This window comes from Schistocerca nitens, chromosome 7 (genome assembly GCF_023898315.1).
Source record: "Schistocerca nitens isolate TAMUIC-IGC-003100 chromosome 7, iqSchNite1.1, whole genome shotgun sequence".
Lineage (NCBI taxonomy): Eukaryota > Metazoa > Arthropoda > Insecta > Orthoptera > Acrididae > Schistocerca > Schistocerca nitens.
The window spans coordinates 241706160-241723989 of NC_064620.1; the positions used below are offsets into that span (position 1 = coordinate 241706160).

At 43.4% G+C, this 17830-nt stretch overlaps 1 protein-coding gene across 1 annotated transcript in view; it reads left to right on the plus strand.

Annotated features, from left to right (window-relative positions):
* Nucleotides 1–10447: 10447 nt before the first annotated feature.
* The window catches only part of LOC126195553 (UNC93-like protein MFSD11), a 207976-nt gene continuing 200593 nt past the window's right edge, over nt 10448–17830 (plus strand). The window contains exon 1 of the mRNA XM_049934177.1: nt 10448–10495. Within this exon, the coding sequence (XP_049790134.1) occupies nt 10448–10495 (48 nt within the window). The remainder of the gene's footprint in view (nt 10496–17830) is intronic.

Below are 17830 nucleotides of genomic sequence, written 5' to 3' on the forward strand. Positions count from 1 at the left end.
TTAGCTGCTAACATCCACCATTCAGGCACCTTCTATCTAAAAAGAAGTCAATCCATTGAACAGCTTACATTGTTTGACTATATTAAAAAAAACTAGAATTGCACATTAGTGATACATTTGCCCTGGGAATGGCAGATACATAGCTGATGAATGATTGCAGTGACCTGTGGATGATACAGCAGAAACAGGATTATAATTGGTTTGTATCCAGCCACAACAGGAAATGTGAACCATGGCTGTTATCCTGTGGCTTATGATGGTCAAGTTTTGACTGAAATACTTTATGTTCTGTGGAATCTAGAATTGTGCAGTGAAAGTAAGTTTCAAAATTTTACAGCCGTTATTCACTTATGAACATGTATTGAGTCACATTGCTGTTACATGTAACAGATGCACACTTTATATTATTGTCTTGCGTAGAGGTGAGCACCATTTCATTATCAGTTCTGATAGCAGAACACTCAAGAAACATTAGAAGTACAACCTTGCCATTAATCAAAATGCATCAATAACAGTGCTACTGATACCATTCGGTATTGTTTTGAGTAGTATCTTCCAGTTCCACAATCTAACACAGTCTAAACTAGCCAAAATCATTAAAGAGAGTATATATTAAGTTTGAATATCACTTATAAATTAGGAGTGAAGGTAATGAAGTAGTGTTGTGTTGAGTGGGCGAGAGGAGAAAAGAGATGGGGAATGAGAGAAAGGGTGGCTGATAGAGATGGGAATGCGGGATGGAGACATGGCAGGTGCACAGGATGGGAATGTGGCACAAGCTCTGGAGCCAGTCAGTTTGTGAAGTGCATGATGACAACAACATAATTGAGTGGATTGGGGGAGGGGGGTTAACAAAACAGAGGAAGAGGAGACAGCTGAGAAGACGGTTTGGATCCAGATGGTTAGCAGAGATCGAGGCCAGGAAGATGACGGGAACCAAGGGTGTTCTGAAAGGATAGCTCCCATTTACGTAGTTCAAAAAAGGTGGTGTGGGGGAAAGGATCCAGATGCCTCGGATTGTGAGGTAGCCACTAAAGTGGAGTACATTGTGCTTATCAACATGTTTTTCCACTGAGTGGCCAACTCTGCTCTTGGCCACAGTTTGGTGGTGGCCATTAATTCGAGTGGAAAGTTGGTGGTGGTCAGACCTTCATAAAATGCTGTGCAGAAATTGCAGCAGATCTGGTATACAAAATGGCTGCTTGCAAAGGTGGCCCTGCCTCTAATTGGGCAGGATAAGCCTGTGACAGGACTAGAGGAGGATGTGCTGGGTTGGTGAACAGGGCAGGTGATGCTGTTTGGTGTCCCACACGGATATGACCCACATGGCATGGGGTTGGGAGTGGATGTGGAATAGGGGTGGCCCAGGAACTGTGTAGGTTGGGTGTATGGTGGAATACCATGATATGAGTGGTAGGAAGGATTGCAGGTTGGATATCCTTACTTTCCAGGTTCAATTATAGACAGTCAAAGCCCTGGAGAAGATATGGTGCAGTTGCTCCAACCCTGGATGATACTGGGCGATTAAGGGGTGCTCATATGCATGTGGTTCTTGGAAGAGGTAAGAGGGTTAGGGGTGTGTGAAGATATGACATGAGAAATCTGCTTTTGGTATAGGTTTAGGGGATAGTACGTGTCTGCATGACCTTTGTGAAACCTTCAGCATACTGTGCAAGGGAATTCTCATCACTGGAGATATGCCATCCACACGTGGCCAGACTATACTGGAGTGATTTTTTTGATATTGAAGGAGTGACATCTTCATAATGCAGGTACTTTTGGTGGTTAGTGTACTTGATATTGACATATGTATGGATGGAGCCATTGGAGAGATGAAGGTCAACACCCAGGAAGGAGGCATGAGCTGAGGCGGACCTGGCGAAGCAAATGGAAAAGGTGTAGAGTCTGTGGAGGAATGGTAGGGTGTCTTAGCCCTTGGTCCCAATAATGAAGATATCAACAATGAATCTGAAACAGTCAAGGGGTGTGTGCTTTTATGAAGATTTCCTCTAGATAGTGCCATGCAAGTCCCCATCAATGAGCAGCAAATTTGTTTACATGTCTTCCCCTCAAAGGAGAAATAGTTATGTGTGTCAATGTAATTACTATGGTGCAGAAGGAATGAGGTGGTGAATTTGGAATTGGAAGAGAGAGAATTTGGTAAAGGCAAAGTAACAGGTGTGGGGGATGTTGGTGTATAAATAGGTGGCATCAACATTGAGGAATAGGGGTCCAGATGGTAATAGGTGGGAATGGTCTAGAGTTGGTGAGGAAAGCAGTTTGTATTTTTAATAACAGATACTGGGCTACAAGCGATTGGTTGGAGGTGTTGGTCAACAGCAGCAGAGATTCTTTCAGTCAGAGTACAGTAACCAAGTACGATTGGGTGCCCAGGACTGTTAGGTTTATGGATGTTGGAAAGCATGTCCAAGGTTGGTGTGCTTGGGGGTCATTGGGTTGAGGAGGAAGTTGGATTTAGGGAATAGGTTCAGTGATGTGCCTAAAGATTTGAGCAGGGTTGGAGATTATGCTGGACTTCGGGGATGGGATCACTATGACAGGACTCGTGGGTGGCAGAGACAAGACAGTTTGTAGATGCCTTCTGTCAGATAAGTCACCGCAGTTAATCACAACAGTGTGGAGACTGTCTGCAGAGAGGATGATCAAATCAGGGCCACTCTTGAGGTTGCGAATGGCTATTCTTTCTTCCATTGAAAGGTTTGCGTTCTTGGGAAGGGTAATGGAAAGGAAGATGAGGCCAAGTTGGAGGTGAGGAATTCCTGGAAGGTAACCAGCAAGTGGTTAGGGGGAAGAGGGTGAAAGTCAGGGTTGGATGGTGGTATGAACAGGGAGAGTTGGTTGGTTGGTTGGTTTGGGAAGGAGACCAGACAGCGAGGTCATCGGTCTCATCGGATTAGGGAAGGACGGGGAAGGAAGTCGGCCGTGCCCTTTCAAAGGAACCATCCCGGCACTTGCCTGGAGTGATTTAGGGAAATCACGGAAAACCTAAATCAGGATGGCCGGACGCGGGATTGAACCGTCGTCCTCCCGAATGCGAGTCCAGTGTCGAACCACTGCGCCACCTCGCTCGGTGAACAGGGAGAGGCAAGGTTCATTGTTGGGATTAGAATGGCTTTGATTGGAGGGACTGATAGTAAAGAAGTGTTCCCACTGTATGGATCAGGAGAAAGAGAGTATGTCTTTGATTGAGGGTTTTGGTGGGCAGGTTGACAACAGTGTTTTGAATGTGTTCTGTTCCTCCGCAAGGACCTTGCCTAGTCGGCGGTGCGGGTCTCCCAATTGCTAGGTTCATTAATGATGGTCTTAAGATACTATGGCCAGATAGTATAAAAGAAAAGAGGGTCCTGTTGATGTATACAGATACAGCTCCATACATGTTTAAAGTGGGGAAATTGCTTAATGTATTTTATCAAAACTTAGTGTATGTTACATGTAGGGTTCATGCATTGCAACAAGTGGCAGAGACAGTTATACATCAATTCCCACAAGTAAATGCACTGATATCAGCAAGAAAGAAAGTTTTCTTGGATTGTCCTTATCATGTACAACAGTACAGGCAGCAGCTACCTGATGTACCTCTGCCTGCGGAGTCAGTGGTAATGAGGTGGGCAATATGGACTGAAGCTGTGATTTTCTACAGTAAGCACTCTGAAACAGTAAAGCCAATTATGGAGAACTTTCTTCTGATCCTGCAGTGTCTGTGAGTGAATCATTGTAGCATTCAACAGTTCCAAAGTACTCTGTTCAGTTTCATACATCACAAGTTACTTCAACTGACTTCCCAACAGTATCAAGAAACTGGAGACTTCAATTATGTCACTCCAAGACGCTGTGGGAATAATGGCAGTTTGGAAGGTCAGTCTCATGCCAGATGAAGTGGGTGGTGTAATTTCCAATAAACTGCGATGTGTGCTGCATAAGAACCCTGTGTACTCAAATCTTGTTATTTTGTTTCACTTATTTAATGGTGGAATTGTAGAATCCTCTGTATGCACACACAGTTTACTTCTTGTGAAGTTGAGGGATCTTTCTCTGTTTATAAAAACATATTGAACAATTGAAAATGCAGGATTGAACATAACAGTATTATGAAGAGGATCATTGCTACTCACCATATAGCTATATAAGAACATATTGTCAGACAGAAGGCTGTGCATGGCAGCAGAACATATAGAAAGGTACAGTGCAATTCCAGTGTGACTTAAATGCTTGAATAGGAGACACTTGTACTTCAGTACTTTGTAGCAGAAGTGAACTGATTAAAAATTAACATAGATACTTGCCTAACCTACCTGTGAACTTATATTTTCTAGTGAAAATATAACATTTTGGATTTTACATGTAATTGCTTCAGCACATATTTATTTACATATTTCACCAATTTTAGTAACATTTTTGTGTACATATTTCTTAACTTGATATAAAAAAAAACTGGGCTCTAGTCATATTGCCTGTCAGTCAGGGATCTGTACCAGATATGACTGATAGAGGAAACAGAGAAAATCCAAAGAAGAGCAGGACACTTTGTTATAGGTTCATTTAGTAGCAGACACTGCAGGAGAGGTGTTCTGCATCACAGTATAGTTTATTGTTAAAGTTCCAAGAGCTTATGTTCCTCGAAAAGTCAACCAAACTATTGCTTCCTCTTGTATATCTTGCAAAAAGACCACGAAGAAAAAATCACAGAGATCTGAGCCTACACAGAGGCCTACTAGCAACCTCCTGTTAACCATTCGTAACTGGAGCAGAAAAAGGGGGAAGCGACATCTGAACACACAGTATGCTCCACGACACACCATGATGTGGCTTGCAGAGTTTAGATGTAGATGTAGATCCTTGATCTACAGATAGTACACTACCGGCCATTAAAATTGCTACACCAAGAAGAAATGCAGATGATAAACGGGTATTCATTGGACAAATATATTATACTAGAACTGACGTGATTACATTTTCACGCCATTTGAGTGCATAGATCCTGAGAAATCAGTACCCAGAAAAACCACCTCTGGCCATAATAACAGCCTTGATACACCTGGGCATTGAGTCAAACAGAGCTTGGATGGCATGTACAGGTACATGCTGCCCATTCAGCTTCAACACGATACCACAGTTCATCAAGAGTAGTGGCTGGCGTATTGTGATGAGGCAGTTGCTCGGCCACCATTGACCAGACGTTTTCAATTGGTGAGAGATCTAGAGAATATGCTGACCAGGGCAGCAGTCGAACATTTTCTGTATCCAGAAAGGCACGTACAGGACCTGCAACATGCGGTTGTGCATTATCGTGCTGAAATGTAGGGTTTCACAGGGATCAAATGAAGGGTAGAGCCATGGGTCGTAACACACATGAAATGTGACATCCACTGTTCAAAGTGCCGTCAATGCGAACAAGAGGTGACCGACACGTGCAACCAATGACACCCCATACCATCATGCTGGATGATACACCAGTATGGCAATCACGAATACACGCTTCCAGTGTGCGTTAATCGCAATGTCGCCAAACACGGATGCGACCATCATGATGCTGTAAACAGAACCTGCATTCATCCGAAAAAATGACGTTTTCCTGTTCGTGCACCTAGGTTCGTTGTTGAGTACACCATTGCAGGCACTCCTGTCTGTGATGCAGTGTCAAGGGTAACCGCAGCCATGGTCTCTGAGCTGGTAGTCCATGCTGCTGCAAACATCGTCGAACTGTTCCTGCAGATGGTTGTTGTCTTGCAAACGTCCCCATCTGTTGACTGATGGATCGAGATGTGACAGCACGATCCATTAGAGCCATGCGGACAAGATGCCTATCATCTCGACTGCTAGTGATATGAGGCCATTGGGATCCAGCATGGCATTCCATATTACCCTCCTGAAACCACTGATTCCATATTCTGGTAACAGTCATTGAATCTCGACCAACGCGAGCAGCAATGTCGTGATACGATAAACCGCAATCGTGATAGGCTACAATCCGACTTTTATCAAAGTCAGAAACATGACGGTACACATTTCTCCTCCTTACACAAGGCATCACAACAACGTTTCACCAGGCAACACCAGTCAACTGCTGTTTGTGTATCAGAAATCGGTTGGAAACTTTCCTCATGTCAGCACGTTGTAGGTGTCGCCACCGGCGCCAACCTTGTGTGAATGCTATGAAAAGCTAATCATTTGCATATCACAGCATCTTCTTCCTGTCAGTTAAATTTCGCGTCTGTAGCACGTCATCTTCATGGTGTAGCAATTTTAATGGCCAGTAGTGTAGATGCAAGATAGTAATAACTGATGCACTTTTAAGAAGGCATTTGCTTCAAGTTAATGACAGTTGATGAAGGATCTTCTAGAAAATTTAGGGATTATGTCCCTATGTAAACTCAACCAGTGAATCAAAACCCAGCATATCTTGGCCCAGTCTGTTGTTGTAACTGGAGAAAACATAAAAAAGGAAATATTAGCTTCCACCTTTTTAAATGCATTTATATGTCACGGCAGTGGCCGTGTGCCCCCGTTTTGTCTTGTCCGTACTATTTCGTCCAACATGAGTGTGACACATGCCCTAAGCATTGGGCGATTTGCAATGGACTTGGACTCCCCTCCCCTCACACAGGTTTCATGAATGTTGATTAGCTACAATAAACAGCAAATCTATTGTTCACCCACTCACCTTCATTGTTGTGGATCATACTGGTACCACAGACCTGTTTGGGTTACATGTGTTTAATGCTTTTGGTTTCTCCATTGCCAATGAGGTAAATTTTGTGTCAGTTCCAAGTTCTGTATCAGTAACTGGATTCCCTCTGCTCTGAGATTTCGTCACTGTTTTTGCCTGTGCTCAGTTGTGCTACCAGTTTTCAGGCCCACGTTACCACGAAAGAGTCTGCCCGCTCTCGGTTTTTCCTGCGTGATAGGTACCTGCAGTGTGACTCTGTCGAGGCCAAAAATTAAGGATCCAATGGGCAATCTTCGCGTCCATGGCAACTTCAGTGTCATGTTTAATGCACAGTCCATGATAGATACATACCCCTTGTTCCACCCTGACAAGCTGCTTGAAAAATTGTCAAGTGACCATTACTATTCCAAGATTGATTTGTCAGAAGGGTACCTCCAAGCTGACCTTGGGTGAGACCACTAGCCATCTTCTAATTGTCAACACATCTTTTGGCCTACATCAATATCAATGTTTGCCTTTTGGCATCGCTAGCTTGCCTGCAATTTTTCAGTGTTTCTTAGAACAGCTGACAGCTTCTGTACCTGGCTGCATCAATTACCTTGACAATATCATTGTTTCGGATGCTTCCACCAAAGATCACCTTAGCAATCTCCTATCGTTGTTTCCTATTTTGTAGCCTGTGGGTCTCAAGTGCAATCTTGACAAATCTCAGTTTTTTCAATCATCAGTTGACTGCCTGTGTTTTGAGGTTTCTCATACTAGTGTCAAAGCTGCTGCGTCACTATGTTGATGCAATTGCGGCTTTCCCATAGCACCTCTGTTAAGGATTTGCAAGTGTTTGTAGGTAAAGTTGTGTACAACCATAAGTTTTTACTGGACATATCTGCTGTTCTTCAGCCACTGCACTTGCTTTTGAATAAAAATATGCCTTTTTCCTGGTCCCCAGCTTATGACTGAGCATTCGCTTTGCTTAAATCTAAGCTTCAGTCTGCCTTGTATCTGGCCACTTTTCAGCCAGGTCAGCATCTTGTGTTGGCTACAGATCCCTCTCAGCATGGTCTTGGCACAGTGTTGGTGCACAAATATGCAGATGGATCTGAACAACCAATTGCTTACCCTTCTAAGACTTTAACTCCCACTGAACAGCATTATTCTCAGACTGAAAAGGAGGCTTTAGCAATTGTGTTCGCCCTCAAGAAATTTTGTGATGTCTTGTAGTGTTCTAAGTTCCATTTAATCATTGGATCACAAGTCATTGGTCACTCTTTTTAACCCTTCAGCTTCTGTGCAGGACTAGGCAGTGCATCATTTGCAGTTGCAGGCACTCTTCCTCTCCCATTGTCATTATTAGTTCCATTACCCGTTGATGGCGCAACATGCCAAAGCCGATACCTTATCTCACCTTCCGATCAGGCCAGACACAGTGTTTGATCAGAATGAGTCGCTCTTTTTGTTTCTAATTAGATATTGGTTTTCCCATCATTAGTGCCATGACAGCATTGGCTGTCACTGCAAATCCTGTACTTAGTCGGGTCCTCTCTTTTGTGCAGCACTGTTGGCTGGAAAAATCCCCGGGCTGTGCCTCGAATCTCTTGTGTAATCACTTCTCCCTCCAGCACCAGTTTTCTGTGTTAGATGTGGTTCTTTTGTAAGCTGTGGAGGACACTGCTCCCCGGATAGTGATTTCTACGTTCATACACCTTAATGTACTGCAGCTTTCGCATGTCGGTCATTGGGAGACCTCTCCTCACCAAAGCTTTGGCCTGCTGGCATGTGTATTTGCCAGACATTGATGGGGACATTATGTGGCTTATCTCCACTTGCACTCACTGTGTTCAGCAACAGGCGGCACCGCGTGTGTCTTTTTCCCCTGGCCAACACTGCAGTGCCAATGGGATGGGAGCGTCTACATGTCAATTTTGCTGGGCCCTTCCTAAATCATTACTGGCTTATTGTAGTGGATGCCTATTCCAATTTCCCCTATGTGGCGTGTTATCTGTCTGCACTTGCAGCGGCTACCGCTCTGTCTCTGTGTAAGAATTAGGCAGCTGAGGGACTTCTATACACCACAGTTACTGATAAAGGCCTCCAGTTTGTTTCTTGAGAGTTTGCAACTTTTTGTTAGGTTAGTGGTGTTCACCATCTCACAGCTCACGTTTCAATCTCAATTTAATAGTGAGGCCAAACGCATGGTTTGGACATTTAAAACTCAGATGTGGAAGTATGTATCTGGTAGGTCCCCTTAAGCTGCTTTAGACTGTGTTTTGAGTTCATACTGTTTCACACTGGTGGGGGACAAGAGCCCGGTGGAGCTGCTATGTGGACGCCAACCATGGACCTTCCCTCACCTGCTGCATCTGATGCCACGTCCACCAGCATCACCGACTCCACAAAGGTTATGGCTGGGTGCGGCTGTCTGGCCTCACGGTTTTGGCTGTTGGCCGAACTGGGTTCCTGTCGTCATCGAGAGTCACTGGGGCCAGCACCTGTGCATCATCCACACTCCTGATGGGTGGATGTCCCATCACTTCAACGAGATATGGTCGCACACATCAGGGTCTCTTCCAGAAAGCTCACCACCTCCCCATCCCCGGCGCCACCAATGCCCGTACCTGTGTTGCAGATAGTCTGGGTCACACTGCAGCAGGGGCTGCTGCCTGGCACATCGATGTCTGGGGTTCCCGACTATGCCCCCACTTCTCGACTACCGTCACTGGTGCAGCCCCCACTGCACGCAGTGCTGTAGTCGCCCCTGCCTCTGTTGCTGGGTCCTGTGTGGCCGTCATCTCCAACATCCCTACTGATGCCTCCAGCCCACCCTCTGACCTCAAAAAGGACATCATTATGGAGACACCATCCCTGGTCTTGCCCTATGGCCTCTCACAAAAGGGGGAACGGTGCAACAAACTGCTCCCTCATCACTTCTGCCCCTACTTGCCAGAGCCTGCTCACCACATGCTGCAGCAGCCACCACTGTCGGGTGATAAAATGGATGTCAGTGCTGTCATTCATATATTCCATGACTTGCAATCTCATGCTTTGTGAGATCAGTACTTCTTTTTTTCCATTTTTTCATGGTACCAGTCCTATTTCAGTACTATTGCTTTTTGATCTGTAACAGTGCTTTTTTTATACCATACATTTTTTCTGTACTATGTGTTTTTCTGTGCCTAGTGTTTTAATATATGCATGTAGTTTTCCGCCCTTGGGAGGGAGGAGTGATGTACCTTCACTCATGACATGTGCAATTTCAGAGATCATGCGTCCATGCAGTTCACAGGCTCATTTATAGAGGCCACCTGGGTTGGCCCCTGGCATGCTTTAGTGAGCCACCAAACGAACAATATTATTCAAGTATTCGTGAATGAGTGCTTGGCCTATTCTGTAACCTGTGTTACTAGTGTCCATTCAGTGTTTTGCACAATCTGTACTCCACTGTATCTTATGCGTTTCTCTATAAAGTACTATGTTCCATATATCGCATTTGTTCTTGCTATAGCACTCCCTCATCAGTGAATGATACAAAAATAATGACTCCCAGTATTTTACTAAACCAAGTTTCTCACTATTTATTGAACAATGGAAAATCTGGAACAGGAGGCTTTGAGCACCAGGCAGGCACATTTAAAAGTAAACTAAGCTATGGTACACAGTCACCCTTCAGACTGAGAAACACATACACACCTTCATGCAGGCCAGTGTAATCTCCAAGCATTGAGCCTGACTGAAGTGAGTAGTGATCTTGCAAGCTCAGCTGGGATGGGTAGTGGGGGTGTGGGACAGGGAGGTAAGAGGAATGCTATCCGGGTATAATGGTGGGGAAAGATGCTTTAGTGTTCCCTGTGGGAGTGTGCAGGGACATGATGGGAACAGGATGGTTGCCTGCTGCATTCACCATCGGAAGGTTCTACCAGTGAGGGTAATGGGAGGGGTTTAGGAGAGAAGGAAAAGGGACAATGCATGTGCATTGGCAGGATATATGATGTATGTGAGGCTGGAGTGTATGTAGGATAGGGTACAGGAGCAGGTTGAGTACAGGGACTAGCATGGGTTGAAGTAAGGGGGTTACAGAAATGAAGGATTTGTTGCAGGGAGAATTCCCATTAGTCCTTAACAAGAATTTCCTGACCCATCAAAGTCAGGACTACCTGTGAAAGTAGCCATGTGGTATACCAACTTAGCTGTGATCACTGCACAGTGTTGTACGTTGGTACAACCACTATTAAGCTGTTCTGTCTGTACAGATGGCTACTGTCAACAAACACTGTACAGGTACACCCAAGTTCGAATACATTAAGCAGGTTCTATTGGATGTAGGTTGCAGTAATTATGCAGAAATGAAGAGGCTCGCATGGTATAGACCAGTGTCCAGAGCTGCTTTAAACCAGTCTTCAGACAAAAGACCTCGAAAATAACCCAGTATGAACTGCGCCAAGAAAAATTACCCTCCTGGATTCATTTGGGATGCCTTGTCTTAGCTGCTTCACCCTATACACTGAAATGTGATCGATTTTCATTCTTGTACCTCACATAAGTTAAATAAGATGAAATATTAAAAGTTATTTTATACTGAATTTTGGCGTTATGCAAGTGCATTAAAAGACACTGTAGTGTAGTTGGTGATTTCCTTTGTTAAGAGCTACACTCAAGCTGAAATTGTATAAATTTTGTTACTTCCTTTCTCAAATCCATTCGGCATGTGCTTAAGAGCATTGAAGTTGCTATTAATAGAATCTGAATATACCACCAGTAATGCATTAATTTTCATCATTTGTAGAATGAAGTGAGCCAGTCACAAATCACCCTTCGGTAATTACTCAATAATACTCACTTACACAAAAACAAATTTCAAACTACCAACAACTGTGAATGTTGAAAAGTTAATATTATGTCCCTCTTAAACTGCACACTATGATGTCATGGTTTAGGGCACATACCATGTGGGAAAAACGTGCACATCATGTTGTCAGAGTTGCTTGCTCTCACCATACATAATGAAATCATAAAGTAACCCACAGACATTTCAGGGGCAGACGCTACATGTGGCAAAGCCACCAAGACTGCCTTTTCCAGTGCCAGAAATAGATAGATAGAACAAATTGATTCAGAAAATTGGATTACAGATTACTGCTGTCAGACTGATGAGTTGATTGGCACTGAGCACAAACCTGTCAACTGAGTAATAAGAAAGTTCCTGAACTAAATTATTCGATTTAAGTATCAAATGTAATTTTCTGCAATCAACAAACGCCACTGATGTCTTGACTGCAAGGTGGAGGGTGGAGGGAGCTAAATATTTTTCCTGTTTAACATTTAATTAATATTAAAATCCCTCAAGTAGGCCAGTTGTCTTAAAATTTGGAGTCTTCAGGTTTATTGATCACCAGAGGGCATACAGTTGCACAGGGACATCAATTTGTTGCTTGCTTCAGAAAGCTGATGACTTTTCTAGACTGGGATACAGAAACTACTGGTGCTTCCCCCTTCAGTCTACAGATGCCTTTTCGCCTTTCACGCAAGCATACTCTGGGGAGGTACCCATTGTAACAAATGGCCGGGAATGTCACCTCTGAGCCTCAGTCATACGCAGTTTCTTGAAGATGGTGGATGTGTTGCTTTGTGAGTAACTGAATGCGAAATCTGCAGTAATCTTAGTTCAAGGCTGACTCTCAATCATTTTGTAAGCAGTCTCATGTAACACCATACTGCTGTTGAGCATCATTGTTACTGATTGGGAGCTTGCAGCAGCTACAGTGATTGCTCACACATGTTACGCGAAGTGCCCTGCTCATGATGAGTACCCCAAGTTTGATAGCAGTGATTTAGTAAGTTATAATATGCCACCTTTGTTTCTGCCTTTCACCTCTCAACTCCTGTGGTTTCCTTTATTATCTTTGAGGTAGAATCATGTAAGGCCCCCCCCCCCCCCCTCTCTCTCTCTCTCTCTCTCTCTCTCTCTCTCTCTCCCTCTCCCTCCCTCCCTCCCTCCCTCCCTCTGTCTCTAGGGATTAGTTCTTGATGTCATTGCTTCACTGAACTTCTTATTTGTCTATCTTGTATATTACCTGGGCTACAGCAGGATGGAATCTTGCCATTTATGTCAATATTTGTAATTGGACTATAGTAAATGGGCTACCTCGATTTGTTTTCTCTTTTGGTTACTATATATATGAAAATTAATGCCTCAAAAGGCTTGCATTGACTGTAGCTTTCCCTTGCCCCTTTTTTTAATCCTACCACCATTTAAACAACCAATCCCCTACCAGAAGGAGAAGACTCCGAATGGTTATGTAGTCAAATGACAGATGATCAGCTGGTGAGTGACTATCTCCCTATCAGATAGGGTTGAGGTCATTTACCAGTTTTTAATTTCAGTTGCTGCAGACGTGTTGCTTGCCTCAATCATAGTAACCCTCCATTATGCCCAAGTGATGAACAATTATTTAGTTGCTACAGGACATGGCAACTGTGACAGGACACTCTGGTTCTCTAGGATTCCTTTTTGCAAAATTTATTAAGCTGACTATTCATGCACGATCTGTCACTTTTAAAAGAAATCTCTGACCAAGCCAATAGTGGTGATAGATGAACAACCAGTTTCCCTCTAGTCATGCTGTAGGTGGTGAGTGTACTTTTCTTATAGAGAGAGTTTTCCCTTTGTTATTTATCTATTTGCAAACTGCAGCTATGGGGGAGATTCTTTAAAGCAGGGCAGGTGACCTGGCTGATGATGAATGGGCCATGGTGACATGGCATGCCATCTCAAATCGTGGCCTTCAGAGAAGCCGATACTATTGTGGTTGGGAGTGTTACCAGTGTGAGGGTGTGGTCTGTGTAGAGGAGTGGGCAGACACTTCTGATGTCTGAGTAGGCCATGTCACTGTTCCTGCCACCCCCCCCCCCCTCCCCCAGCTGGTGGCAGCTCACTGCACCAGCCAAACGTCAATGCTGGCCCGGCGCTACTCCTGTACAAGACTACTCTCCAGATCAATACCATTAGAACATCAGGGTGGCACAGATAAAAGTAACCTGTGTAAGTATAAAGGAAAAGAGTGAAATTACAGAAACAAAGAGCTAAAATGGATTTACTATTTATTTACAATGAAAAGCACATTTAAAGATGATGCTTAAAGTGACTCCCTGCAACATAAATACACAGCTGTGCACATCTAGGCATATTCAGATACACCCCGTGTAAACTTCAATATGTTGATGACGGAAACTGCACAGCTGATGTTCTTTCAGTTCCTATATTGTATGTGAATTTTTTTCATACACCTTAGGAAAGAATAACATGTTGTTAGACCTGATGAACATGATGGCCATAAATGTTTGTTGATTGTTTGTTTCTCAGTGAAGACTTCATGTACTTGTTCCAGGTATACCTTAGATGTGTGGCTTGTTTTCCATCTTGCTAGTAGCAACAGTATTGTCTTTCATATTCAGTGAATTGAGCACAAAATGCATCACAAATTTCCATATACAGGGTGAGTCACTAACTATTGCCACCTAGAATAACTATGAAAGTATGATGGTGCTTGAAATATTTGTGGGACAAATGTTGCATGGGACAGCGGGGACCATAATATGACGTTTTTTTGTTGCTAAGTGGCGTCGCTTCAGAGATATGAAGGTAAATTTTTTTTATAATGGTATGCTGTTGTTCAGTACTTATATTCTGATAAGGGCTATCGAGACGAATCCAATCATGTGTAACAGTAAGATCTTTGAAGGTCAAAAAAGATGAATGTCCATTTACAGAAGATGTTCAAAGTGATGACCATTGGTATGAATGCAGTGCTGCAATTTTCTTATCATGGATTGAGTAGTATTCCTTATCACTTAGGCACTTATCAAAGCACATGCTCTGACAGTTCTCTCTCATATATCGTGCAAATAGTAAATATTCACCGAATACGGGGTTTCCATCTAACATGCCATTGACATGTAAACACCATTCGACGGTTTCGCAATAAAACATTAATAGGAATGGTATCATTGAATCAAGCAAATGTGAATGATTTATTCCTTCAAAGAACAAGTCGATATGCTTCTCATTTACGGAGAATGCCAACGAAATTCAGTGAGAGCTAGAGACTTCTATGCTGAAAGATATCCTTAACGAACTCACCCTACACGTCTTACATATAAATATGTGTGTGATAAATTGAGAACAACTGGATATTTAAAACATCGGAAACATATCTGGCAAAGGAAAGTTACTAACGAGGAAACACAAATTGGTACTCTTGCCACTGGTTCGAGATCCTTGTGTTTGTTCACATCAAATCGCAAGGGAATCTGGCATGAGCCAGAGTAGCGTTGTTCGTGTTCTGTATCGCCATAAATGACATCCTTACCAAGTCACTCTCCACCAAGAATTAACTGGTACGGATTGTATGTTGTCGCATTGAATTCTGCCGATGGGCTCAACTTCAGATACATAGGGGTGACACATTTATTAATTTGATTTTATTTACTGATGAGGCTACATTCACAAAGCATGGAAATGTTAATTTGCAGAACATGCATTATTGGGCAACTGAAAATCCATGTTGGCTGCAGCAACTGTGGTTGGTGAATGTATGGCGTGGGATTCTGGAGGACAGAATTATAGGCCCCTATTTCATCGAAGGAAATCTTGGTGGTAGAAATTACACCACATTCCTCCAAGAAACAATAGGTCTGTTATTGGAAAAAATACCTTTAGGAACAAGGAACAGAGACGGCCGCGGTGGTCATGCGGTTCTAGGCGCTCAGTCCGGAACCACGCGACTGCTACGGTCGCAGGTTCGAATCCTACCTCGGGCATGGATGTGTGTGATGTCCTTAGGTTAGTTAGGTTTAAGTAGTTCTAAGTTCTAGGGGACTGATGACCTTAGAAGTTAAGTCCCATAGTGCTCAGAGCCATTTGCACCATTTGAACAAGGAACAGAATGTGGTATCAACACGATGGGTGTCCGGCACAGTTTTTGTTGAGGGCTCGAAATGAGTTGCAAAGACAATTCCCAGATCGTTGGATCTACATTCCATTACCCTTGCTTTATTTTGCTGATGTTCATCTCTTTTTCAAGACGGTATCAATTCCTTTCAGCGACTCTTCTGAGTTCTTCGCCATCTCATGGGCCATTACAATACCATCAGAAGAAAAGTAATATGGCACGCGTCACAAAATGAAAAACTGTAATATCATATAACTACAGTATCAGCTAGTCTCAACTGAAATCAGTCAACTCCTACAAATATCTGGAGGTAACACTTTGTACCAACATGAAATCGATCCATCACATAGGCTCAGTCATAGGTAAAGCAAGTGGTAGACATGGATTCATTGGAAGGAACTGAGAAAATGAAGTCAGCCAGTGAAAAATTAACTACAAAACACTCATGCCACCCCTCAAAGAATGATGTTGCTATGTTCAAGGAGACTAAGCGTCCCTAGTTATCAGTCCGCCGTTCACCCCTCAGGATGAAATCTGTGTATACCATCCGTCGACGACAAGAATAAATTTTATGTGTAAGTGTGAGCAAGTTTCCGAAATTTTGGATAACGTGTATCTGATGCGGGACGTGGGTCACAGCCCAGTATTCACTTAGTGAGACGTGTGAAATCACCTCAAAGCCGCATCCAGGCTGGTTGGTGCACCGTCCTTCATCGTTAATCTGCGGGGCAGAATCATATCTCGGAAGCGGGCAGTTTAACACACACGATTACCAGGTAGTCCTAGAATGTTGCTCGAGTATGTAAGACCCATACAAAATAAAACTAACACGAAAAACTGAACGTACATGGAAGAGGCTAGCCGGCCGGGGTGGCCGAGCGGTTCTAGACACTACAGTCTAGAACCGCGTGATCGCTACGATCGCAGGTTCGAATCCTGCCTCGGGCATTTTTTTAGACAAATTACAAAGTGCACAGAGACCATTAAGAAGTGACTCTTCCTGCACTTCGTAAGTGAATGAAACAGGAAGAATCTCTAGTAACTAGCATAATGGGAAGTACCCTCTGCCATTCACTTCAGAGTGGTTTTGCAGAGTATGCGTAGAGATGGACACAGAACAAAAAGTTGCAATGCTCTCAAGCACAATGCCATTTGTTGTTGTTATGGTCTTCAGTCCGGAGACTGGTTTGATTCAGCTCTCCATGCTACTCTATCCTGTGCAAGCTTCTTCATCTCCCAGTACTTATTGCATCCTACGTCCTTCTGAATCTGCTTAGTGTATTCATCTCTTGGTCCCCCTCTACGATTTTTACCCTCCACGCTGCCCTCCAATACTAAATTGGTAATCCCCTGATGCCTCAGAACATGTCCTACCAACCGATCCCTTCTTCTAGTCAAGTTGTGTCACAAGCTCCTCTTCTCTCCAATTCTATTCAATACCTCCTCATTAGTTATGTGATCTACCCATCTAATCTGCAGCATTCTTCTGTAGCACCACATTTCGAAAGTTTCTATTCTCTTCTTGTCCAAACTATTTATCGTCCACGTTTCACTTTCATACATGGCTACACTCCATACAAATACTTTCAGAAACGACTTCCTGACACTTAAATCTATACTCGATGTTAACAAATTTCTCTTCTTCAGAAACGCTTTCCTTGCCATCGTCATTCTACATTTTATATCCTCTCTACTTCGACCATCATCAGTTATTTTGTTCCCCAAATAGTAAAACTCCTTTACTACTTTAAGTGTCTCATTTCCTATCTAATTCCCTCAGCATCACCCGGGTTAATTCGACTACATTCCAATATCCTCGTTTTCCTTCTGTTGATGTTCATCTTTTATCCTCCTTTCAAGACACTGTCCATTCCGTTCAGCTGCTCTTCCAGGTCCTTTGCTGTCTCTGACAGAATTACAATGTCATCGGTGAACCTCAAAGTTTTTATTTCTTGAGAAATAACGTAACAGGTAGTCCATCACTGTGGGAGTACATGATAAATTTAGATCAAATGAAACATACGCCTCACAGTAAAGGCTGCTCAAACAGTTGCATTAATACACAGTGTATCCGCCCTCTGGCGGCAGCGCAGGCTGTATTCTTGCATGCAAGCGATCATCGTGATCATCAGATGATCGTTATTCTGCTGCAAGAAGACGGTTCCCAATGGTCCCTGTTGGCACAGCAAGTGCAACATGG